This window comes from Bombina bombina, chromosome 4 (genome assembly GCF_027579735.1).
Source record: "Bombina bombina isolate aBomBom1 chromosome 4, aBomBom1.pri, whole genome shotgun sequence".
Classification (NCBI taxonomy): domain Eukaryota; kingdom Metazoa; phylum Chordata; class Amphibia; order Anura; family Bombinatoridae; genus Bombina; species Bombina bombina.
This window is the reverse complement of record NC_069502.1, coordinates 14,133,328-14,152,672: the sequence shown is the minus strand read 5'-3', so window position 1 is coordinate 14,152,672 and position 19,345 is coordinate 14,133,328. Positions and strand designations below refer to the sequence as shown.

Genomic DNA, 19,345 nt, shown 5'->3' with positions numbered 1-19,345 from the left:
GGTAGCTAGGGGTAGTTTAATAGTAGTGGGAGGTAGCTGGGGGTAGTTTGCCATTAGTGGGGGGTAGCTGGGGGTAGTTTTGCTAGTAGTGGGGGATAGTTTGCTAGTAGTGGGGGGTAGTTTGCTAGTAGTGGGGGGTAGCTGGGGGTAGTTTGCTAGTAGTGGGGGGGTAGCTGGGGGTAGTTTGCTAGTAGTGGGGGGTAGCTGGGGGTAGTTTGCTAGTAGTGGGGGGTAGCTGGGGGTAGTTTGCTTTTAGTGGGGGGTAGCTGGGGGTAGTTTGCTAGGAGTGGGGGTAGCTAGGGGTAGCTGGGGGTAGTTTGCTAGGAGTGGGGGTAGCTGGGGGTAGTTTGCTAGGAGTGGGGGTAGTTTGCTAGGAGTGGGGGGTAGCTGGGGCTAGTTTGCTAGGAGTGGGGGGTAGCTAGGAGTAGCTGGGGGTAGTTTGCTAGGAGTGGGGGGTAGCTGGGGTAGTTTGCTTGTAGTGGGGGATAGCTGGGGGTAGTTTGCTAGTAGTGGGGGTAGTTTGCTAGTAGTGGGGGTAGTTTGCTAGTAGTGGGGGTAGCTGGGGGTAGTTTGCTAATAGTGGGGGGTAGCTGGGGTAGTTTGCTAGTAGTGGGGGATAGCTGGGGGTAGTTTGCTAGTAGTGGGGGGTAGCTGGGGGTAGTTTGCTAGGAGTGGGGGGTAGCTGGGGTAGTTTGCTAGTAGTGGGGGATAGCTGGGGGTAGTTTGCTAGTAGTGGGGGGTAGCTGGGGGTAGTTTGCTAGTAGTGGGGGTAGTTTGCTAGTAGTGGGGGTAGTTTGCTAGTATAGTGGGGGTAGCTGGGGGTAGTTTGCTAATAGTGGGGGGTAGCTGGGGTAGTTTGCTAGGAGTGGGGAGTAGCTAGGGGTAGCTGGGGGTATTTTGCTAGGAGTGGGGGTAGCTGGGGTAGTTTGCTAGGAGTGGGGGGTAGCTGGGAGTAGTTTGGTAGGAGTGGGGGTAGTTTGCTAGAAGTGGGGGGTAGCTGGTGGTAGTTTGCTAGGAGTGGGGGGGGTAGCTAGTAGTAGCTGGGGGTAGTTTGCTAGTAGTTGGGGGTAGCTGGGGGTAGTTTGCTAGGAGTAGGGGGTAGATGGGGGTAGTTTGATAGGAGAGGGGGTAGTTTGCCAGGAGTGGGGGGTAGCTGGGGTAGTTTGCTAGGAGTGGGGGGTAGCTAGGAGTAGCTGGGGGTAGTTTGCTAGTAGTGGGGGGTAGCTGGGGGTAGTTTGCTAGGAGTGGGGGGTAGCTAGGGGTAGCTGGGGGTAGTTTGTTAGGAATGGGAGGTAGCTGGGGGTAGTTTGCTATTAGTGGGGGGTAGCTGGGGGTAGTTTGCTAGTAGTAGGGGGTAGCTGGGGGTAGTTTGCTAGTAGTGGGGGTAGCTGGGGGTAGTTTGCTAGTAGTAGGGGGTAGCTGGGGGTAGTTTGCTAGCAGTGGGGGTAGCTGGGGGTAGTTTGCTAGGAGTGGTGGTAGCTAGGAGTAGCTGGGGGTAGTTTGCTAGTAGTGGGGGGTAGCTGGGGGTAGTTTGCTAGGAGTGGGGGGTAGCTAGGAGTAGCTGGGGGTAGTTTGCTAAGAGTCGGGGGTATTTTGCTAGGAATGGGGGGTAGCTGGGGGTAGTTTGCTAGGAGTGGGGGGTATTTTTCTAGGAATGGGGGGTAGCTGGGGGTAGTTTGCTAAGAGTCGGGGGTAGCTGGGGGTATTTTGCTAGGAATGGGGGGTAGCTGGGGGCAGTTTGCTAGGAGTGGGGGGTAGCTGGGGGTATTTTTCTAGGAATGGGGGGTAGCTGGGGGTAGTTTGTAAGGAGTGGGGGGTAGCTGGGGGTAGTTTGCTAGGAGTGGGGGTAGTTTGCTAGGAATGGGGGGTAGCTAGGGGTAATTTGCTAGGAGTGGGGGGTAGCTGGGGGTAGTTTGCTAGGAGTGGGGGGTAGCTGGGAGTAGTTTGCTAGGAGTGGGGGGTAGCTAGGGGTATCTGGGGGTAGTTTGCTAGGAGTGGGGGGTAGCTGGGGTAGTTTGCTAGGAGTGGGGGGTAGCTAGGGGTAGTTTGCTAGGAGTGGGGGGTAGCTGGGGGTAGTTTGCTAGGAGTGGGGGGTAGCTAGGAGTAGCTGGGGGTAGTTTGCTAAGAGTCGGGGTAGCTGGGGGTATTTTGCTAGGAATGGGGGGTAGCTGGGGGTAGTTTGCTAGGAGTGGGGGGTAGCTGGGGGTATTTTTCTAGGAATGGGGGGTAGCTGGTGGTAGTTTGTAAGGAGTGGGGGGTAGCTGGGGGTAGTTTGCTAGGAGTGGGGGGGTAGTTTGCTAGGAGTGGGGGGTAGCTAGGGGTAGTTTGCTAGGAGTGGGGGGTAGCTGGGGTAGTTTGCTAGGAGTGGGGGGTAGCTGGGGGTAGTTTGCTAGGAGTGGGGGGTAGCTAGGGGTAGCTGGGGGTAGTTTGCTAGGAGTGGGGGGTAGCTGGGGTAGTTTGCTAGGAGTGGGGGGTAGCTGGGGTAGTTTGCTAGGAGTGGGGGGTAGATGGGATAGTTTGCTAGGAGTGGGGGGTAGCTGGGGTAGTTTGCTAGGAGTGGGGGGTAGCTGGGGGTAGTTTGCTAGGAGTGGGGGGTAGCTGGGGGTAGTTTGCTAGGAGTGGGGGGTAGCTGGGGGTAGTTTGCTAGGAGTGGGGGGTAGCTAGGGGTAGCTGGGGGTAGTTTGCTAGGAGTGGGGGGTAGCTGGGGGTAGTTTGCTAGGAGTGGGGGGGTAGCTGGGTAGTTTGCTAGGAGTGGGGGGTAGCTGGGGGTAGTTTTCTAGGAGTGGGGGGTAGCTGGGGTAGTTTGCTAGGAGTGGGGGGTAGCTAGGGGTAGTTTGCTAGGAGTGGGGGGTAGCTGGGGGTAGTTTGCTAGGAGTGGGGGGTAGCTGGGGTAGTTTGCTAGGAGTGGGGGGTAGCTGGGGTAGTTTTCTAGGAGTGGGGGGTAGCTGGGGTAGTTTGCTAGGAGTGGGGGGTAGCTAGGGGTAGTTTGCTAGGAGTGGGGGGTAGCTGGGGTAGTTTTCTAGGAGTGGGGGGTAGCTAGGGGTAGTTTGCTAGGAGTGGGGGGTAGCTGGGGTAGTTTTCTAGGAGTGGGGGGTAGCTAGGGGTAGTTTGCTAGGAGTGGGGGGTAGCTGGGGGTAGTTTGCTAGGAGTGGGGGGTAGCTGGGGTAGTTTGCTAGGAGTGGGGGGTAGCTGGGGTAGTTTGCTAGGAGTGGGAGGTAGCTGGGCACAGTGGGCGGAGGGTAGGATTACTGTTTGCTTACTCGGTGGGCGGAGTTCCGGGAAATGCCGATTCCCGCTTGCGATAGATCCACAGTTCGGACAACACCGCTAAATCTACTCAATGTCGCAAGTCGGGCACGTGAAGTCGGCAGCGCGCATTGGAGCAATTGGGCACAGCTGATTTTAGGAGGTTGGGCCTCTTGCGCATGCGGAGTGAGCGCCACACACCTCTAACAGCTGATGAACGTCGCCGGAAGTGACGAGCCCAAATTCAGAAGAGTTTGCCGATTGGACACGACACCGGAAGTTCTGTCTGTAGTTAGTTAAGTGATGTCCTGAGATGGGCAGGCGGCGGCTCCCGGACCTCTACTGCGCCCCCTTCCCTCTGTACGCCCTGGGCATTGACCATAAGAGGAATCTGCTAATCACTGCAGGAGGTGGCGGCGCCTCAAAAACTGGCATCAAAAATGCTGTGGTGAGTTCCAAGCTGTGTGTGCCCTGTGGTACCCATAGTTCCTTTATGTCAGTCATGTGACTGTCTGGTGCCCTGTAGTACCCATAGTCCCCTTATGTCAGTCATGTGACTGTCTGGTACCCTGTAGTATTACCCATAGTTCCGTTATTTCAGTCATGTGACTGTCTGGTGCCCTATGGTACCCATAGTTCCTTTATGTCAGTCATGTGACTGTCTGGTGCCCTATGGTACCCATAGTTCCCTTATGTCAGTCGTGTGACTGTCTGGTGCCCTGTAGTATTACCCATAGTTCCCTTATGTCAGTCATGTGACTGTCTGGTGCCCTGTAGTATTACCCATAGTTCCCTTATGTCAGTCATGTGACTGTCTGGTGCCCTGTAGTATTACCCATAGTTCCTTTATGTCAGTCATGTGACTGTCTGGTACCCTGTAGTATTACCCATAGTCCCCTTATGTCAGTCATGTGACTGTCTGGTGCCCTGTAGTATTACCCATAGTTCCCTTATGTCAGTCATGTGACTGTCTGGTGCCCTGTAGTATTACCCATAGTCCCCTTATGTGAGACATGTGACTGTCTGGTACCCTGTAGTATTACCCATAGTTCCCTTATGTCAGTCATGTGACTGTCTGGTGCCCTGTGGTAGTACCCATAGTTCCTTTATGTCAGTCATGTGACTGTCTGGTGCCCTGTGGCAGTACCCATAGTTCCTTTATGTCAGTCATGTGACTGTCTGGTGCCCTGTGGTACCCATAGTCCCCTTATGTCAGTCATGTGACTGTCTGGTGCCCTGTGGTAGTACCCATAGTTCCCTTATGTCAGTCATGTGACTGTCTGGTGCCCTGTAGTATTACCCATAGTCCCCTTATGTCAGTCATGTGACTGTCTGGTGCCCTGTTGTATTACCCCTAGTTCCCTTATGTCAGTCATGTGACTGTCTGGTACCCTGTAGTATTACCCATAGTCCCCTTATGTCAGTCATGTGACTGTCTGGTGCCCTTTAGTATTACCCATAGTTCCCTTATGTCAGTCATGTGACTGTCTGGTGCCCTGTAGTATTACCCCTAGTTCCCTTATGTCAGTCGTGTGACTGTCTGGTGCCCTGTAGTATTACCCCTAGTTCCCTTATGTCAGTCGTGTGACTGTCTGGTGCCCTGTAGTATTACCCCTAGTTCCCTTATGTCAGTCGTGTGACTGTCTGGTGCCCTGTAGTATTACCCCTAGTTCCCTTATGTCAGTCGTGTGACTGTCTGGTGCCCTGTAGTATTACCCCTAGTTCCCTTATGTCAGTCGTGTGACTGTCTGGTGCCCTGTAGTATTACCCCTAGTTCCCTTATGTCAGTCGTGTGACTGTCTGGTGCCCTGTAGTATTACCCATAGTCCCCTTATGTCAGTCGTGTGACTGTCTGGTGCCCTGTAGTATTACCCATAGTCCCCTTATGTCAGTCATGTGACTGTCTGGTGCCCTGTAGTATTACCCATAGTCCCCTTATGTCAGTCATGTGACTGTCTGGTGCCCTGTAGTATTACCCATAGTCCCCTTATGTCAGTCATGTGACTGTCTGGTGCCCTGTAGTATTACCCATAGTCCCCTTATGTCAGTCATGTGACTGTCTGGTGCCCTGTAGTATTACCCATAGTCCCCTTATGTCAGTCATGTGACTGTCTGGTGCCCTGTAGTATTACCCATAGTTCCCTTATGTCATTCATGTGACTGTCTGGTGCCCCTCTTTCTCCTCACTGTGTCCTACTCACGGTGACTCTTGTCACTGTCTCTCCTCGCTGGGTCCTGCTCACTGTCACTCTTGTCCCTGCCTCTCCTCGCTGGGTTCTGCTCACGGTCACTCTTGTCCCTGCCTCTCCTCGCTGGGTCCTGCTCACTGTCACTCTTGTCCCTGCTTCTCCTCGCTGGGTCCTGCTCACTGTCACTCTTGTCCCTGCCTCTCCTCGCTGGGTCCTGCTCACTGTCACTCTTGTCCCTGCCTCTCCTCGCTGGGTCCTGCTCACTGTCACTCTTGTCCCTGCCTCTCCTCGCTGGGTCCTGCTCACTGTCACTCTTGTCCCTGCCTCTCCTCGCTGGGTCCTGCTCACTGTCACTCTTGTCCCTGCCTCTCCTCGCTGGGTCCTGCTCACTGTCACTCTTGTCCCTGCCTCTCCTCGCTGGGTCCTGCTCACTGTCACTCTTGTCCCTGCCTCTCCTCGCTGGGTCCTGCTCACTGTCACTCTTGTCCCTGCCTCTCCTCGCTGGGTCCTGCTCACTGTCACTCTTGTCCCTGTCTGTCTCACAGTCACCCTTTCACTCTGTCTTTCCTCTCTTGTTGTGGCCCCTGACTCACTCTGTTTTACCCTAGCGCCATTACTTTTTTTTCCCTACGGACGGTCTCACTCTGGCTCACTTTTCTCTCTCTCTTTCTCGCTCTCTTTTTTTTTTTTTTTTTTTTTTCTTTCTTTCTAATGGCAGTGAGAGTTCACAAATTCCATTCATAATCTATGGGAAATACTTCACCTGGCCACCAGGAGTAGACAGACACCCCTAACAGAGCAATGCAGTATCCCTCCCACTTCCCATACCCTCCCAGTAGATGTTTGCCTCATTTCATGGAGGTTGGCAGAGAGAGGTGCTCTGCTGAAGATTCTGATTTCTTTCCATAACGCAGGGAGATTCCACGACTTTATGCCTTACTGTTGGGAAATACAACACCTGGCCACCAGGAGGAGGCAAAGACACCCCAACTAAAGGCTTAAATATCCCTCCCACTTCCCCTATCCCCCCAGTCATTCTTTGCCTTTCGTCACTAAAGGAGGATGGCAGAGAAGTGTCAGAAGATTCGGATAGGAGGATGGCAGAGAAGTGTTAGAAGATTTTGATAGTTCTGTATGGGTATGTTCCCTTTAAGAGAGGACTGGAGTTTTAAGTAATCAGGTCAACCTCTTAGTGAGAGTATTGATGAAAGTTAGAGTCTGGAGAAGCAGGGAAAGTTTTTTTTTTTTTGCGAAGCCATTCAGACTGTTAGCTAACACCTGAGCAATCAGTGTTAACGAGTTTCACTGCCTGCTTTTAATCACTCAGGTCCCTGTCAGAGCACCGCTACAAGGCTGTCACACTTGAGAGGCTGTGTCTGTTCCACAGCGTGGATCCTGGAGGGTAAGTCTGCTTGTTTATTATATAGCAGGGACTTCATTTATAGGGTCACAATGTGACTCCTCTATACCCCAAAAGGATCAAGGATTAATATCTCCTTCAGGGGAGATTTGGAACAGTTTTGGGGATTTTTATGTACTGCTTTAACTTTGTGGTTTGGGCTCATGAGACTGTGTACGTTGGCTAAGAAACAAGCAGGTTTCACTTTTGTTTTGTGAGCTGCGCAGCTCATACAGCTTGGCGCTCCTTTTTAATAGCAGGGGAAGTCCTGTCTTGCGCACCACGTGACTAGGTGCGGCCTCATTCATTTCCTTGCGATCCTGCTGCATACACCACTCCTGGGGAGAGCGTTTTCACTAATAGCCTGTCTTGGTCTATATTAAAACGCTTTAACGTTTTTTTCTTCCAACTGTGGGATTACATACCAGCTATGGAGGACTCTGATAATCCGTTAGAAGGCACTCCTTCCGTAGTGAATAATAATTCCTGTTTATATTGTGAGGAGGCTGTGATTTGCCCACCTGCTCAATTTTGTTCCATTTGCCTAGGTACTGTTTTCTAAAAAGGAGCTAAATCTACTAATACCCATAGCGTAATTAGTTCCTCTGAGTTGTCTACCTCTCAGGATTTTTGTGACCAGAGAGATTCCTACCCTTTCTACTCAAACCACTTCACATGCAGTTTCCCGTGGCACAACTATTTCTCCATCTGGAGGGGGCCTTTTTTCTGCGATCTTTACCGCGTAGTTACAATTGGTGGTGTCTGCGGCCCTGTGTGTACCTATCTCTGGTAAACTTAAGAAAAAAGGTTAAACATAGTTCTCCTTATTTAATGTCGCAGCTTTCCGAGGATGAGTTAACCTCTCTGGCATTAGAGGGCGAACTTTCGGAATCAGAAACCTCTATTACTAAATCTATCTGCTCCAGCGGAGGAACCCTCCTTTAGATTTAAAATTGAACTTCTTGTTTTTTTACTGAAGGAGGTCCTGTCTATGCTAGAAGTTCCATAGGCTAAGCTACCTGAGGGTATACAAAGACAGGAATGTCCCGCAGACTTTTCCTGTTACAGTTCGTATGGCGAATTTTAAAATATTGTTTCCGGTCCCCGACTCTCCTAAGGTAGATGGTGCCATTTCGACGCTTGCTAAGCATACTACTATTCCTCTTGAGGCTAGCTCTTCCTTTAGAGAACCTATGGACAAGAAGTTGGAAACTTTCCTGAGGAGAATGTTCCAACACACAGGATTTTTATTCCAACCGATGGCTGCAGGGGCAGCCACCTACTGGTGCGATTCTCTGAACTTATTGAGGTGGAATCTCCCCTCGAGGATATTCAGGAGAGAATTAAGGCTCTAAGTGTTGCTAATTCCTTCATCTTTGATGCAAATATGCAGATTATACGCCTTAATGCAAAGGCTTCAGGGTTTGTGGTCCTAGCCCGCAGGGCTCTCTGGTTGAAGTCTTGGTCTGCGGATATGACTTCTAAATCCAGACTCCTTTTCCTTCCTTTCAAGGGAAAGATCCTATTCAGACCAGGTCTGGACTCCATAATTTCTATGGTTACTGGAGGGAAAGGTGCCTTCTTACCACAGGATAAGAAAGGTAGAAATGGATACAGCACCCACTACTCACAGGTGCACGGAGGGGGCTAACCAAGCCCAAACAATTCAAGTAAAAAAGGGTAATCTACAGCAGTGAGCAAAGTGACTTTAATTTTCAAACAAAGGACAAATACAGCAACGTTTCGGGCTAACAATAAGCCCTTTCTCAAGCATTGAGAAAGGGCTTATTGTTAGCCCGAAACGTTGCTGTATTTGACCTTTGTTTGAAAATTAAAGTCACTTTGCTCACTGCTGGAGATTACCCTTTTTCACAGGATAAGAAAAACAGACCTAAGGGATGTTTCCTTTTGTTCTGGCAAGTCCCAACGATCTCAATTATCATCATAGCCCGAGCAGCTCAATAGTACTTCGAAGCCGGCTCAGTCCTGGAACAAGTCCAAATAGACAAAGAAGCCTGCTGATAACAAATCGGCATGAAGGGGCGGCCCCCGATCAGATCAAGTAGGGGGCAGATTGTTGCTTTTCACAGATGCTTAGTTTCAGAATGCTCAGGATCTCTGGATTCTATAGGTCGTATCTTAGGGATACCGGATAGGATTCAAATCTCATCTGCCCAGGGTCAGATTCCTACTCTCCAGACTGTCTTCAAGACCAGAGTAGAGTACAGCCTTTTTAGGTTGCGTAAGGGACCTAGTCTCTTTAGGAGTAATTGTCCTGGTAACGGCATCAGAAAGAGGTCTTGGGTTCTATTTAAAAAAAAAAAAAAAAAAAAAAGTCTCCAAAAAGGAGGAAACTTTTCGTCCAATTCTGGACTTGAAGTGCCTAAAAAAATTTCTAACTGTCCCTTCCTTCAAGATGGAGACAATAAGATCAATACTTCTCCTGGTTCAGGAAGGATAGTTTATGGCTACCATAGATCTGATGGATGCATACCTTCATGTTCCGTTCCACAGGGAACATTTTCGGTTCCTGGAGTTTTGTTTTTCTGCATCAGCACTTCCAGTTCTTAGCACTTCCGTTTGGCTTAGCTACTGCTCCAAGAATATTCACAAAGATCCTGGGTGCTCTTCTAGTGGTGGCTAGAACCCGAGGTATAGCAGTAGCTCCTTACCTGGACGATATCTTAGTACAGGCACCATCTTTTCATCTAGCAAGGGATCACTCAGAGTCTTCTTCGGTCACATGGATGGAAGATAAACTTGGAAAATAGTTCTTACCCCAAAGACCAGGGTCAATTTCCTGGGCACAGTTATAAACTCGGTGTCCATGAATATCATACTAACAGATCAGAGACGTTGCAAGCTAACAGCATGTCTTGCCCTCCAGGCCTCCTTAAGACCTTCAGTGGCCCAGTGTATGGAGGTGATTGGACTCTTGGTGTCTTGTATGGACATCATCCTATTTGCCAGATTCCGTTTTAGACCCTTATAGCTATGCATGCTGAGACAGGGGAATGGCGACCATTCAGACCTGTCCCAACAGATCATACTGGACAGCCGGTCGAGAGACTTGCTCTCTTGGTGGCTCTGTCAAAATCACCTGTCCGAAAGCATGTGCTTCTTGAGACCGTCCTAGGAGATTGTGACTACCAACGCAAGTCTATCTCCCTGGGGAGCCGTAAAGTCTATCTGGCTGGGGAGCCGTATGGCGTGCCAGGAAGGCACAGGGGCTGTGGACTCAGGAGGCGTCAAATTTACCGATCAATATCTTGGATCTCTGGGCAATCTTCAATGCTCTGAAGGTTAGGCCCCTTCTGGGTTCGTCCCAGTTTATCAGATTCCAATCGGATAATATAACGTTGGTAGCCTACATCAACCATCAGGGAGGAACGATAAGTTCCTTAGCAATGAGAGAAGTATCTCAGATCCAAGAATGGGCTGAGGCCCACAACTGTATGCTGTCAGCGATCCACATTCCGGGTGTGGACAACTGGGAAGTAGACTTTCTCAGCAGGCAATCCTTTCACCCGGGGGAATGGTCTCTCCACCCGAGGTATATGCAGATATATGTAGCAGATGGGGGACGCCGTAGATACAGCTCATGGTTTCTCGTCTCAATGCCAAATGTTACGGTACCAACAGGATACCAAGGGTTAACACCAGATGAACAATGTCCTGCATAGGGAATCAGCAATTCACAACCCAGCCAGTTTTCAGGTTTAAAACAGAATGTCATTTATTAAAAGGCTATGCCTAGTATTTATGCAGGTCTGACCCCCCAGATGGGGGGGGGGGGGTTTGAAAGAATGTTGTACATTAGATGGAGGGCCCACACCCTTGGACAGACCACAATAGAATCACATACTTTACTTAGGCAGATAACAACTTAAACACAGAACACATTTGGCTTGTCTTATCATCTAGCGTCTGCTCTCTGAGGGTGATTAAACAATGGACTGTTTATCACTAACTTTAATGACAGTACACAATAGCTTCTTAAAGTGGAACACAGTTAACTCCTTCAGTACTGACAGAAGGGTCTGTCACATAGCTCCCCCCTTGGCAGACCCGGCTTGACCCTTTTGCGGGTCAACCTGGGGATGACCGGACTAGGAGGTGGTAGGCATGTCAGTTTGCCAGGACAATCCATCTGTATTCCCGTTATGAGAGCGAATTCTTGTCCATACAAACAAGGGTTCAACTTCCTCAGTGCCCAGACTAGGGCTAAACAGTCCTTCAAAATCCCATCAGCTTCTTTACGAGTTTTCTGTACCTGCTCTTTATAGGTATCCACAATCCCTTCATACTGACATAGGGTGCCCTTGAGTTGCTGCACCTCACTATGTGCCAGCGTCAGCTTCTCCTCCAGTGTCACTAAGTTTGTCTTTAATGTTTCATGTTTAAATCTCAAGCTGGTGTTTTCTGCAGTCTGTCTGTGCAGCTTGTCTCTGCGCTCCTCTTCTCCTTCATCAGCGCATTGTAACGGGACTTCCACGTATCAATAGCGGATAGAGATTTACTGAGCTCAGCGTCCTGGGGCTTAGCAGCAGGTGGGTCAGTCTCTACTGCACGGATCTGGGCACGGGTAGTCACAGGGTTAACATCCGCGGGACCCATAGGAGCGTAGGCAGAAACAAGGGGGGCCAAGGTATTTCCAAGGAGAACATCAGCTGGTAAATCCTTCATGACCCCCACATTCACAAGTCTAGCGCCCCCTCCCCAATCCAAATGTACCCTGGCAACAGGTAGGCGGAACACAGCGCCCCCTGCTACCCTCACAGCCACAGTGTCTCCAGTGTGCTGTTTCTCAGACACCAAGTTCTTTTGAAGCAAGGTCATGGTAGCACCAGTATCCCGTAGACCACTGACCTCCTTCCCATTCACTTTAACCAGTTGCCGGTTATTCCGGTGGACAGCTTGCACAAGGTCTGTCTCATGTAGGATGCCCCAGCATTCTTGCGCCTCTACGTAGCGGGCCGCAGGCTGAGGGTTACGTGGGATTCCGCTGGCGGGTCTTCTCCAGGACTGTGCTTGGTTCGCTGCATTTAGGGGACACTCTGGTCTTTTGTGCCCTAGTTGCTTACATCCAAAGCACCGAATAGGTTGTGAGTAGCCCCGCAAATTGAACCGGGCTCTCTGAGGGTAGTTCGTGGCCAGAGGCCGTGTGGTATAGCGGTGCGCCGGGGGTTGGTAACTGGCAGCTGCTGGGGTGACTGGGGGTCTGTACTCCACTCTAGCAGGGGGCTTAGTGGTAGCAGTGTCCAGTTTGCGGGCATCCGTATACTCATCTGCCAAGCGAGCTGCTTCATGCAGGGTGGAGGGTTTACGGTCCCGAACCCACTCTCTAACTCCTGCGGGTAACTTGTCAAAGCAATGTTCCAACAGGAATAGCTGCAGCACCTCTTCCCCAGATATGACTTGGCACCCCGCTATCCAGTGAGCTGCTGTGCGGTGCACCTTACATGCCCACTCAAGGTAGGAATCACCAGCTAATTTAACAGTGTCTCTGAACCGCCTCCGGTGTAACCGCATACCTGGAGAGCAGAGCCTCTTTTACAGTATTATAATACCTGACTTCCTCATCTGGAATGGCCCGAAAAGCCTCACTGGCCCGGCCGGATAATTTTCCGGATAATATCGTGACCCAGTCCTCTGCGGGTACCTTGTGTAGTGCACATTGCCTCTCAAAATCCGCAAGGTACCCATCAATCTCTCCTTCTGTTTCCAGGAAGTTTTTAAAAGCTGCAAAATTTACTTTTCTCTTTTCCACTGGGTTTGCTGCAGCGCCGCTTTGGCGAAGTAGGTTGGCCTCCACAGCTGCTATGACCCGGTCGATAATTTCCGCAGATGGGTTGGGGCCATAATGTGCCAGTCTTATTTTGACAGCCCGGTCAAAACTTGCTTCTTCGGGGGTTCTGTCTGATATGCTGAGCCCATTGGTTCCTACGGTCCCTGGTACTCTTTCCATCTTTGTCAGTATTGTAATAATCCCCCTCTTCCTGAGGTTACTGGCTTGTGTAGTTGCTCTTCTGGGCGATAAGGATCCTCCCGTCGCTTGCCACCAATTGTTACTGTTACAGAAGCATTAGTTATTTTGTTGTGAAGAGCTTATTTCCCAGCAGCAATGCCTGAACCAGCAAGCCAGCGCCTAAGAAGGGCTCCAAGAAAACCGTAACAAGTATCATTTCATAAAGAGTTAACTCTTTTTTTTTTCAGCTTTTAGAAACTATTGTCTAATCACCTCTGGAGCCAGACTGCTAATTGATAAGATGAACTTGTAAACTTGTTATCTTAAGTACTGTAATCCTATTGTGGCCTGTCAAAGGACAGTGCTCTCTATCTAAATGTGTGATGGGGGATTTTGTGCTTCCCCCCCCTCTCCCCCTGGGAGTGCCCTGTGTGCATGTAACCTTAATAAAAAGCAGGCTGGGCATCCCAGTCCTGAGTTCTTGTTTGACCCTCAATCGCAGCGTTGACTCGTTTTTGTGGGCAGAAGGGTATCCTAGCTGTACTGCAGCTAAGGGAGATTATTCTATATTTGCGAGACTCATATAGAATACTATGGAAAGCAGCTTCTCCCCTCTTTAGCAATAGGGATCCAGGCTACTAAGCGGTCCATCTCTCAGCGAGACTAAGGGTAACCGTAACATTTGGCGGCAGCGGCGGGATTTTCCTGGATTTCCTAGGAGAGGTACAGAACGGATGGAGAGCGCTTACGAAAAATTGAAGCGTACAACCCTAAAGGATTTACTTGAAAGCAGAGGGGGGTACGCCAGCAACCGGCCGAGGAGAGAGCTGATCGCAGAATTGACCGAACTGGATCAGAGCTTCACAATGGCGGAAACACCGACCACGATTAGTGACGAAAAAACCAGGATTGTTCGGGAAAGGCTCTCATTATACGGGCCGAACCCCTCCATGGAATTGGTACAGCAGTTGATGGCGGAGGCGGACGAGGATATACGAGAGACTCGAGCCCACGAACTCAACCTAGCGAACGCACACCGCAATGCTGAAGCCCCACAGGTAATCATCCCTGTCGAAAATGCTGGGAGGCCCAAGATACCCTATGCGGCATTTCAACCCTTCCTAGAGAGCGAGACAGGGATTGATGAATATTTGGCGGACTTCGAAAGGCAATGTGCCCTGCACCAGATTCCCAACAGAGAGTGGCCCACGATATTGTCTGGGAAACTATCCGGGCGAGCCCTGGAAGCCTTTCGTACTCTGGGTGCTGAGGAAGTGACACAGTATGAGCTAGTTAAGGAGACACTGTTGCGACGGTACGCTGTAACTCCGGACACGTATCGCCGACAGTTTCGGGGCACGGAAAAGAAGCCTAACGATACCCATATGGAATGGGCGCACCGAATGCGGAGAGCGGCAAATCACTGGCTGAGCGGAAGTAAAGCGGTGACTGGGGAGGAAATTTTACAATTGTTTCTCTTAGAACATTTTTATAATGGCATGGAACAGCAAGGGAAGGAATGGCTGCGAGACAGGCGGCCTTCTACCTTAGAAGAAGCAGCCAAATTGGCCGATGAACATTATGACTCCCGTCTTCACGAACCCATGAACTACCGAGCTCCAGCACGGGTCGAACCCAGAGAGGTTTACCGTGCACCCCCTCGTGCTGAATTCCGAGCCCCGGTGCCCACAGGGCCCGTCCGACACTCAGGACCACCCAATAACAGCTCTGAGCGTCCCAGACCGACTTGCCACCGATGCAAGCAACCAGGGCATTTCATGGCTAGCTGCCCCCTTAATACGCACCAGACACCCAGGAATTACAATTACCCCTCTGGGTCCTATCGTCTGGCCCGGGCCCTCTGTGTTAACCAAGAGGCCCCTATGGAGGGATATGTGGGGCCGCTTCACGAGGCAGACCCTGTATATGCTGCCTCAGATAACCGCCAGCACCATCGGCAGAGGGTATGGCTCGAGGGGCGATCTACCGAGGGATTGCGAGACACAGGGGCTACTATCACGCTGGTACAGAGTCATTTGGTGCCAGAGCACAAGCGATCCGGACAGACTGTGGCCGTTAGAGTGGCGGGGGGGGATGTGTACAAAATTCCAACAGCTAAAGTGCATCTTGATTGGGGAGCGGGAAAGGGGGCTGTGAACGTGGGCCTAATGGATAATTTACCTGCCGAAGTACTACTGGGCAACGATTTGGGCCCCATGACTTCTGCCTATGCTCCAGTATGCAACAACGAGGCGGACCCAGTGACTACACGGGCCCAAGCCCGGACGGAGCGAGAGCTCTCACCAGTGCGGGAGACACAGGTAAGACCTACCCCGACCTTGCCTGACAGGTTAGGCCCCATACCCTGGGACACCCCAGATGCTTTCGAGGCAGAGTCTAAGACTGACCCGACCTTACAAAAGTACCGGGAACGAGCAGAGACCGGAGGGGGCGGGGCAGATAACGAAACATTCTTATGGGAAAAAGGGAAACTATACCGCTGGACAGAGAAAAGGGGACAGCGTAGGCGACAGCTGGTAGTGCCCCACAAATACCGTCAAGAAATCCTCAAAATAGGCCACGACATCCCCTTAGCAGGCCACCTAGCCGTTACCCGTACCCTACACCGCATTACTCACACGTTCTTTTGGCCAGGGGTGCACGCTGACGTTAGAACTTACTGTAACACCTGCGATGTGTGTCAACGAGTAGGAAGGCGAGGCGATCACCCTAAAGCCCAGCTAGTAAATATGCCCAGGGTAGACGAGCTACTCGATCGTATAGCCAGGGGAAATTACCTGACCACTATTGACCTCTGCAAAGGTTACTGGCAGATTCCCCTGGCCCCGGAGGCTATCCCCAAGTCGGCATTCGTCACCCCATTCAGCTTATATCAGTTTAGGGTAATGCCGTTTGGGATGAAGAATGCCCCAGCTACATTCCAGCGCTTGGTGGATAGGCTCCTGGATGGCTTCCAGAGTTTTGCTTGCGCCTACCTGGACGACATAGCGATCCACAGTGAGTCCTGGGAGGACCACTTAGCTCATGTGGGAATGGTTCTGGATCAGATCCGGGCTGCTGGCCTGACTCTGAAGCCAGAAAAATGCCACTTTGGGATGGCCGAGGTACAGTACCTGGGTCACCGGGTGGGGTGTGGAAAGCAGCGACCAGAGCTGGCCAAAATAGAAGCTGTCGCCAATTGGCCCACCCCCATCACTAAGACTCAGGTCCTAGCCTTCCTGGGCACGGCAGGGTACTATAGACGGTTCGTACCAGACTACAGCACACTTGCCAAACCCCTGACTGACTTGACCAAGAAGAACTTACCTCGACAGGTCCTGTGGTCTCCCCACTGTGAAACGGCTTTCCAGGCTCTCAAAAATGCTCTAATTAACGCTCCTGTCCTGGCGGCCCCAGCCCTTAACAAACGTTTTATCGTCCATACAGATGCTTCCATGTTCGGGCTGGGAGCCGTCCTCAGCCAAGTAGGCGAAGATGGAGGGGAGCATCCAGTTGCCTACATCAGCCGGAAGCTCCTGCCCCGCGAAGTCAGCTATGCAGCGGTCGAAAAGGAGTGTTTGGCTTTGGTGTGGGCATTAAAGAAATTGACTCCCTATTTATATGGTCAGGAGTTCACTCTGGTCACCGACCATAACCCGTTGGTGTGGCTGAACCGGGTCTCTGGAGATAACGGCAGGCTATTACGTTGGAGCTTATCGTTGCAACCCTTCAATTTCACCATTACTTACAGACCTGGGAAACAGAATGGCAACGCCGACGGGTTGTCCAGACAAACCGACCTCAGCCCCGCATAACCAGCGGTCTGGACAGCCTTAGTCTGCCCCGAAAAGGGGTCAGACCGTGTCTGCCAGAGTGTTCCACAGAAAGGGAGCACTGTTACAGAAGCATTAGTTATTTTGTTGTGAAGAGCTTATTTCCCAGCAGCAATGCCTGAACCAGCAAGCCAGCGCCTAAGAAGGGCTCCAAGAAAACCGTAACAAGTATCATTTCATAAAGAGTTAACTCTTTTTTTTCAGCTTTTAGAAACTATTGTCTAATCACCTCTGGAGCCAGACTGCTAATTGATAAGATGAACTTGTAAACTTGTTATCTTAAGTACTGTAATCCTATTGTGGCCTGTCAAAGGACAGTGCTCTCTATCTAAATGTGTGATGGGGGATTTTGTGCTTTCCCCCCCCTCTCCCCCTGGGAGTGCCCTGTGTGCATGTAACCTTAATAAAAAGAAGGCTGGGCATCCCAGTCCTGAGTTCTTGTTTGACCCTCAATCGCAGCGTTGACTCGTTTTTGTGGGCAGAAGGGTATCGTAGCTGTACTGCAGCTAAGGGAGATTATTCTATATTTGCGAGACTCATATAGAATACTATGGAAAGCAGCTTCTCCCCTCTTTAGCAATAGGGATCCAGGCTACTAAGCGGTCCATCTCTCAGCGAGACTAAGGGTAACCGTAACAGTTACGGTACCAACAGGATACCAAGGGTTAACACCAGATGAACAATGTCCTGCATAGGGAATCAGCAATTCACAACCCAGCCAGTTTTCAGGTTTAAAACAGAATGTCATTTATTAAAAGGCTATGCCTAGTATTTATGCAGGTCTGACCCCCCAGATGGGGGGGGGTTTGAAAGAATGTTGTACATTAGATGGAGGGCCCACACCCTTGGACAGACCACAATAGAATCACATACTTTACTTAGGCAGATAACAACTTAAACACAGAACACATTTGGCTTGTCTTATCATCTAGCGTCTGCTCTCTGAGGGTGATTAAACAATGGACTGTTTATCACTAACTTTAATGACAGTACACAATAGCTTCTTAAAGTGGAACACAGTTAACTCCTTCAGTACTGACAGAAGGGTCTGTCACACCAAACTACCTAGGCATGGGTCAAGATCGAGGGATCCTCAAGCTGATCTAATAGATGCCCTAGCGGTTCCATGGTGGTTCAGACTCCTATATCTCTTTCCTCCCTCGTGTGGTGGCCTGCATAAAACAAGAGCAAGCATTTCTGATTCTAATTGCGCCATCCAGGCTGCGAAGAACTTGGTTCGCTGATCTTGCGGGGATGTTCTCTTTTCCTCCGTGGAGGTTACCTTGTCACAGGGAGCTGCCTATACAAGGTTCCTTTCCTACATCAAAATCTAGATTCTCTGAGGCTGACTGCATGGAGATTGAACGCCTAGTCTTAGCCAAGAGAGGTTTCTCTGAGAGTGTTATTGACACATTGATTCAAGCTCGTAAGTCAGTTACACGATGCATCAACCATAAGAACGAGGCCTCTATGGATCAGGTTTGTAAGGCAGCTACCTAGTCGTCCTTAAATACTTTTTCAAAATTTTACAAGTTTGATATGTTTGCTTTGGCTGCAGCAGCTTTCGGGAGAAAGATTTTTCAGGCTGTGGTGCCCTCTGATTAGGGTCCCCCTCTTTCTTGTGCCTTCCCGTTATTCCTTCAGTGTCCTCTGTAGCTTGGGTATTGTTTTCCCAACAGTAAGGAATGAAGTTGTGGACTCTTCCTGCGTTATGGAAAGAAAACAAAATTTATGCTTACCAGATAAATTCCTTTCTTTCCTGGCATGGAGAGTCTACGACCCCGCCTGTTAGATGTTTTTCTTTGGGCGGCTCCCTTTTTGTGTTTTCTTCTGGCACCTTTATACCCTGATGTTTCTTCTTCTTTTCCTTGTACCCTCAGCCGAATGACTAAGGGGATATGGGAAGTGGGAGGGATGTTTAATATTTCCCAACAATAAGGAATGAAGTCGTGGACTCTCCCTGCCAGGAAAGAGAGGAATTTATCTGGTAAGCATACATTTTGTTTTTATTGTTCTAAATGCATTGTTTCCTGCAAGATAGGACAGGGGAGTCATTTAAAGCCATGTAAGTTAGCTCTGGATGTCGCAGGGAGGTTCCAATGCCTCTTACATTTTTTTTTATGCTACCCTCTCTTTAAGGCAAACAGTGTTGGTTACACTAATTTTCCATTTGTGTTACAGGACTATTGCAGGATGCAGAAACGTACTCTATCCCTCTAATGGGTTCTTGCCTAATGAGTTGGTTACAGTGGACAGACACCCAGCAGGCTGACTTAAGACCCCAGACACATAAGTGGGACTATACATGTACCCTATAAGATTTTATTACGGGGGCAGTTTGAATAGCCTTCGGTACCTCAGGTTGAGATTTTTCTTTTGCATACACTTAGTAAGGATGTCTGACACTTCAAGAGGGCGCCGAGTCCTCTGACTGGACTTGCCATCCATACCCGGTACACACTGCTGCCGTGTGAATGCAGCCATGATGACCTAGCTGAGCACTACTATTTAAACACATATTAAATCCTGCTACGGAGTATACTTTGCGTGCGCTTTTAGACAGCGTCATTACTGCGCATTGGCCTTGTGACACAGGTGTGCTCCGCACAGTTCTTCTCAGCCAGAGCGGCAACGTGGGAGAACAGGCCTGATACAGCGGTGGTGAGACACCACAGACAAAACATTTTGAGCAAAATTTGGGCAGTAAATT

General features: G+C 50.2%; 1 protein-coding gene across 1 annotated transcript in view; it reads left to right on the top strand.

Annotated features, from left to right (window-relative positions):
- Nucleotides 1–3,464: 3,464 nt before the first annotated feature.
- The window catches only part of PREB (prolactin regulatory element binding), a 118,042-nt gene continuing 102,161 nt past the window's right edge, over nucleotides 3,465–19,345 (top strand). Inside the window, exon 1 of the mRNA XM_053709401.1 lies at nucleotides 3,465–3,694. Within this exon, the coding sequence (XP_053565376.1) occupies nucleotides 3,560–3,694 (135 nt within the window). The 5' untranslated portion in view covers nucleotides 3,465–3,559. The remainder of the gene's footprint in view (nucleotides 3,695–19,345) is intronic.